Raw genomic sequence first — 6,028 nt, 5'->3', positions numbered from 1 at the left:
AGCAGAGTGAACTCTTTGCCATGGCCTGTGAGATTCTGTATCATATCCAGCCTCACACCTCATGCCTCCTGTCTCCTTTCTCACTTCACTCATCTCTCTGGCCTTCAGTCAGTCCCTGAGATATTTTCAACTCTTTCCTGATGCAAGGTCTTGCACCACAGCTCCTTCTTCCAGGAGGCCCCTTCCCCCAGACCTTTGTCTTGCTCTGTCTTCTGCTTCTGGACTCAGCTTAAAAATAACTTCTTCCTGGGGTGCCTGGGTGGCTCAGTCAGTTAAGCATCTGACTTTTGGTTTTGGCTCAAGTCATGATCTCACGGTTCGTGAGATTAAGCCCCGCGTTGGGCTCTGCACTAACAGCGTGGAGACTGCTTGGGATTCTCTCTCTCTTCTTATTCTTCTCTCTCTCTCTCAAACTAAATAAGTAAACTTGAAAACAAATAACTTCTTCCTGGTGCTGACTGGGAGGGCACTTAAGAGAGCCTTGGGGAGTGGAAGAGGGGGAAATATTCTGTTCGTGACCTACATGGAAGTTACAAGCTGTGTGCATGTGTAAAAACTCATTGAGCTGTCCACTTAAGATTTATAGACCTTATGTAAGTAAACCTAAAAAAGTAAAATCTAAAAACAGTTTCAACTTCTTCCTTGTCCCATTACTATAGTAGTAATTCCTTTTACTTTTGACCATGGCATGTGTGTCTCCATCTGGAACAATAATTATATTCTTTGATTGTTTATTTGTAAGTTGTATCTCCTACTAGAATGTAAGCCTCACAACGACAGAGCCTCTGTCTATCTTGTTCACAGAGGCACCTTCCAGAGCATATCATAGTGCCTGTCACACAGTGGACACTAAAAAAATTTAGTGAATGGAGAGGTGGGAGGATGAATAAAAAAGCTTGGATTTAATGATGGAGGAAACAATGGGCAGAGGAGGAATGTCCGAGGCTGGGAGGTCCCACTCCCACTCAGAAGAGAGTTGAGGGGTCTTATTCTGGAAGTCCACGATCTGGTTACCTCCCTGGAGACCCAACACCTGCCTGTCTATACCTCATTGGGGTTGTCCTGGTCGGCATAGATGAGGAAGCCTGTGAAGAGGCTATCGGTCCAGTAAGGGTCGTAGAAAAGCCCATTCTGCTCTGAGTAGAAGATCTGCAGCCAGACCTCATCACCCTGCTTCAGAGCCAGGATGGTGGAGCCCGAGGCCACATCATGGTTGCCCGTGTTGGCATCGAAGGTCCGGATGCGGTACTGGCCATTGTGCACCAGGCCGATGGCCAGGTGCTTGTTGGCCAGGGTGATATCGTAGGTGAAGTAGTAGATCCCCGGCACGCCACAGACGAACTTGCCACTGGATGCGTTGTAGTGGCCGCCCTCGTTCATCAGGATCTTGTCAAACTTGATGGGCAGCCTCTCCCTTGGGTAGCTCTTGGTCACTGCCACTGAGAAGGCAGACTTGGCGTGGCCACTGCCGCAGCTGCAGGGGCCTGGGAGGCCCGGCTCCCCCTTCCTGCCCTTAGGCCCCTTCTTTCCTGGTGTGCCGTGCTTCCCCGGGGCACCACTGACCCCCTTGGGGCCGCGAGGACCGGCCCGCCCAATGGCCCCGGCTTTGCCCTTTGGTCCTGGCTTTCCCCGGTTACCTGTCCGGCCAGGTGGACCTGGAAGACAGAGCAGCTGGTGTTATGGAGGGGCCTTCACAGAACTAGGCAGAGGCTGTGGGCCTTGGCTTTCCATCCTTGGAGCAGGAGCCTTTGGGTAATGGAAAGAGCAAGAAGGCTTTGGAGTCACATAGAAATGGATGCAAATCCTGCTGGTATAACCTGGGGCACTTCTCCCAGTCTTATGTGGAAAATGGGAATGGTGATACTTACCCTCCAGAACCACTGTGGATCAGGGCAAAAAAGAATAACTTATAACAGTTCACCCCTTTCCTTCTCCCTGCCTTCTAGGGAAGAGTCTGGTTTGCCTGCCAGACCAGTCCTTCAATGGGCTGTGCTGGTAATGGGTTGACAAAAGAATTGGAAGAAGCCTCTTGACTTCAACATATCAATCTTAGTAAGAGCCCTGCCTAGTACACAAGGTCCCTGTCCATAGTGCAAGAGTTTAAGTGCAGCACTGTTTATAATAGCAAAACTAGGGACAACTAAATGCCTGTCCAAAGAGAAATGATTCATGGGGCACCTGGGTGGCTCAGTTGGTTGAGCATCCGACTTCGGTTCAGGTCATGATCTCACAGTTCGTGAGTTTGAGCCCCACATCAGGTTCCCTGCTGTCAGCACAGAGCTTGCTTCAGATCTTCAGTCCCTGTCTCTCTGCCCTTCCCCGGCTTGTAAGTGCTCTCTTTCTTCCCCCAAAATAAATAAACATTCAAAGAGAAATGATTCCAAAATTATGGTCTACCCATACGGTGCAATTCTATACAGGAGTTTTAAAAAAGTGAGGCGATTTATGTGTACTATTTGAAAACTTCTCTAAAGTACATACACTGTTGAGAGGAAAAAGCAGGTGACTGAAACTTTTTTGTTGAAAGGAAACCACAACACGAACTAGTTCTACAACCATTTAAGTGCATAGGAGAGTTGCTGGCCCATAGTAAACACTCACAGAATATAGTTGGCATATCCTGAAGAACATTCCCCAAGTAATGTTTCCCTGTAGAATGACCCTTGGTTTTTTATACCCAGATTTCATAACAGGTGCATTTCTCTCAATACAGTATTTTTGGCTAATGATTATACAGGAAACATGTCTATTTATGTCCCCTAAATTCAATACATCATTTTAAACAAAAGTGGGTAAAGATTTGAGTCATATCTAAATACAATTGTATAATTGGTACAATTGGTAGACGGGCAGAATTGGATGTAGGTGTTTGAAAAGTTTGCTGAATGTTAATCGAGGGCCTGCTTCTGAAGTTTGCTGGTGCCAGAGTCATCCTAGTATTATTGTACGCAGGTGACTGTAACCACCAAATGAACTGGGTGATCAAAAAGCAATGCTGTAGGCATTTTTCATTCTAAAAAGGTACTTTGCTTCTTATATGCATATATGTAGGCATTTTACTGTGTCTTAAACTTTTGAGTTAACATGTAATGCATTTAAATTTTTCCTATTTTAAGTAATTGGGAAATAGATTCCCAAAGAGCATTTTCTCACTGAAATTTCTCATTTAATTTTCAGGAGCAGATTGCTTATGTTAAGGGCCTGGCAATGAATGCCTGGTATTACTATGCACATATATAAATTATGTAGAAAAAGGCCAGGAAGGATATACATCTATCCAATTAATAGTAATTACCTCTGGAAAGTGAGAAGAAGATGAGAAGGGTAGGAATTAAGGAGCTCTCTTGCTTTATTTGTATTGTTTGAATATATTACAATAAGAATTTATTTGTGTATTACTTGTAATTAAAAAAAAATTTTACATGGGGAAAAAGTCAGATTATAAAACTGTCCCATGAAAAAATAAAAATAAGCAAAACTTATTGCTTTAATAGAGGGAGAAAGGTGAGGAGGAATAAAGACTGAGTCATTTTGAATTGGAGATTTTGGGGTGAGACAAATAGATAAGAAAGCTTATCAGGAAGTTCTACAGTGTGTTATGTGGTGTACCTCCTTCTTGATACCTTTTCAAGAAACTTCAAGAAAAGCTGGTTTTACTTTTTAAGACCTTTTTGGAGATGGATTTGTATGTGTATGTCAGGGAGAGGTGGTTGGATGATATCCTGTACTTGTCCCAGAGTGGCCCAGCTTTGCAGGTCAGGACTCTCTGTCTCTTAGCACCACCTTCCTTGGTGTGTTGCCTTAATTCTCAGCAGAGACTCTCTGCATGGGCAGGAGAGATGGCCAAGCCTATATCCTCATGGCTCTTGATCAAGGAAAAAAAGTCAATAGCAGAGATACCCTCTCACCTCTGGGACCTGTAAGATGAATGTCAGGGAAAACTCGGTCTGGCCCTGCTTGGAGCACTAGTCCAGACTGAAGCTACCACTGGGGTATCCCATGGAATGGGATACCATGACATGAGTGCTTGACACACTGTGATACCTCCCCAAGTCAAAGCCATTACCATTATTTATATAGTTATTCTGTGGGGAAGGAGGTGCTTTGGAGGAGTTAATTTAGTATGGTAGGAGAAGGTCTAGATTTGGAGTCAGGTACCAGCCTATTACATGATCTCAGCACATCAATTAAGGGGAGATGAACATTTATTGTACATCTACTTGAGGCTGATGCCTCACACGTCATATTTTATCATCATCAGACCCCTGTGGGGTAGGTGCTGTTATCATCTCTATTTTAGAGATGAAGCAGCTGAGGAATGAAGAAAGGTTAACTAATTCACCAAAACAGGTCCCCAAGTTTGTTTCCAGAGTTCAGGTCTCGCAGCCATGACGTGCTGTTCTCAACTTAATCACCCTTGACCCTCAGTTTCCTCATCTGTAACATGGGGATAGTAAGAATACCTCCTTCATAGCATGGTATGGACAATCAGTGGAGCAGCATACTCAAAAGTGCTTTGTCAACGTTAAAATGCCATACAAATAAAAGTTATTATGATTCCCCCACTGCTTAAAACATACATTTAGGGATGGTGCTGACATTAAAAGTTCTGAGACAAAGAATGTCAAGGCTGAAAGGGCCTGTAGAGACTGTCCAGTCTGCTGGCTGCCTGGCATCTCCTCCTTCATGACTTCGTGTGGTCCCAGCAAGGCTGTCAACCACAATGACCAACTCACCACCCACTCACACACACCGGGGGTGGGCACATGACCCAGTCCTGGCAGATCGTAGTACCTCACCTCCATGGCCAAAAGGATTGGTGGTCCAGGATACCTATATGATTTAGAAGGATTAGTCATGCTGAGATTTGCTCTGTGGATCAAACCATGAAGAGTTAGACTCGAGCCCATTGGTAGCCATTTCAAAACTTCCAGCCTTTGTGAAAACAAAACCCACACACACAGATAAGCAGAGCCTTGACAACAGCTTTGAGCTCCCAGACCCAGCCATTGCTGAAGCTTGGCTCCTGAACTTCCTGGTTGCATGAGCCAATAAATCCCATTCAAGGCTATGAATTGAGTTCTGTCACTTGCAGCCAAAGGTGTTCTGAATCATATATCAGGAGACTTGCTTAAAGCAACTCAGCAAGTCAATGGTGCAACTGGCGAAGGAACACAAGATCTGATACCTACTGTTCCTTTCAGGAGAATACACTGCTCTGTTTTTTAAAAAGACATTAATTTGGTTTATAATGAAATGGGATTCATACTGATTTTCATAACTAAACTCCCTCTGTGCCAGAGGATGTCAACCCCAGGCAGGAATAGGAGAGACAGGCACTGGGCCTCTTACCTTCCTCTCCGCTGTCCCCCCGGTCCCCATCCTGGCCATCCTGGCCATCTTTTCCAGGAAAGCCCATTCTTCCCACCATTCCTGAGGGCCCTGGGGCTCCCGGGGGGCCAGGCGGGCCTTGGGGGCCAGGCAGGCTGCAGACAAGTTGAGGGGAGCCCTTTTGGAAGTCCCTGCGGGCGAAGGCACCAAGCAGCGGGTCAGCTGCACAAGGGAGGGCACAGGCCAAGAATACCCAAGGGATCATGGTGGTCACCTGTGGAAGGCAAAAGAGCTGTGAGCTGATTGGTGGTCAGTCAGAAAGGAAACCAGAGGAGGAGGGGAGGCGGCCGGAAGAGACTCTCTCCTCCATCATATACAAGTGGCTGGACAGTGTTCTCATGTTTTGAGGACATATTTGGACGAACCGAGTCATGGACGCAGAATACACTTTGGAGAAGTCTTGGGGGTGAGGCACTCATCATCGCACTGCTGTCCTTCAGTGTAGCTGAAACAGAGGCAGGACCTAATGGCCCAGTCAGGCCGATTGGGAGCAGTGGGCGGAAAGAAACAAGCTAAGATTTCATTCGAATCCGTGGCACAAGTAGAAATACTTTGAATTGTAGGTGATGATTTGCAACTTTGCTGCTTCTCCAAGGGGACTCAGGGTAGCACATGGCCGGGTGAGCACTGAGGCTCT

The 6,028-nt window shown here is 46.0% G+C and overlaps 1 protein-coding gene across 1 annotated transcript; it reads right to left on the bottom strand.

Annotated features, from left to right (window-relative positions):
• Window positions 1–672: 672 nt before the first annotated feature.
• On the bottom strand, window positions 673–5,602 carry C1QTNF2 (C1q and TNF related 2). The gene is made up of 2 exons (XM_047073366.1): window positions 5,353–5,602; window positions 673–1,655 (listed from the first exon to the last, which is right to left on the bottom strand). Exons 1-2 carry the CDS (start codon window positions 5,594–5,596, stop codon window positions 1,042–1,044), a joined length of 858 nt encoding a protein of 285 aa, XP_046929322.1. The 5' UTR covers window positions 5,597–5,602; the 3' UTR covers window positions 673–1,041.
• Window positions 5,603–6,028: the final 426 nt, after the last annotated feature.

Source organism: Lynx rufus, unplaced genomic scaffold, assembly GCF_022079265.1.
Source record: "Lynx rufus isolate CCGP_SWC_20201006 ecotype Redwood Valley unplaced genomic scaffold, mLynRuf1.p SCAF_1, whole genome shotgun sequence".
NCBI lineage: Eukaryota > Metazoa > Chordata > Mammalia > Carnivora > Felidae > Lynx > Lynx rufus.
Note: the sequence above shows the minus strand (reverse complement) of the source record. Positions and strands in the feature narration are given on the sequence as shown.

Excerpts from the sequence above, each read along its gene's own strand:
- C1QTNF2 (XM_047073366.1), bottom strand. The coding sequence starts at position 5,596 with ATGATCCCTTGGGTATTCTTGGCCTGTGCCCTCCCTTGTGCAGCTGAC. Across the intron at positions 1,656-5,352 it reads GGGGGACAGCGGAGAGGAAG|GTCCACCTGGCCGGACAGGT; the intron begins GTAAGAGGCCCA and ends TCTGTCTTCCAG.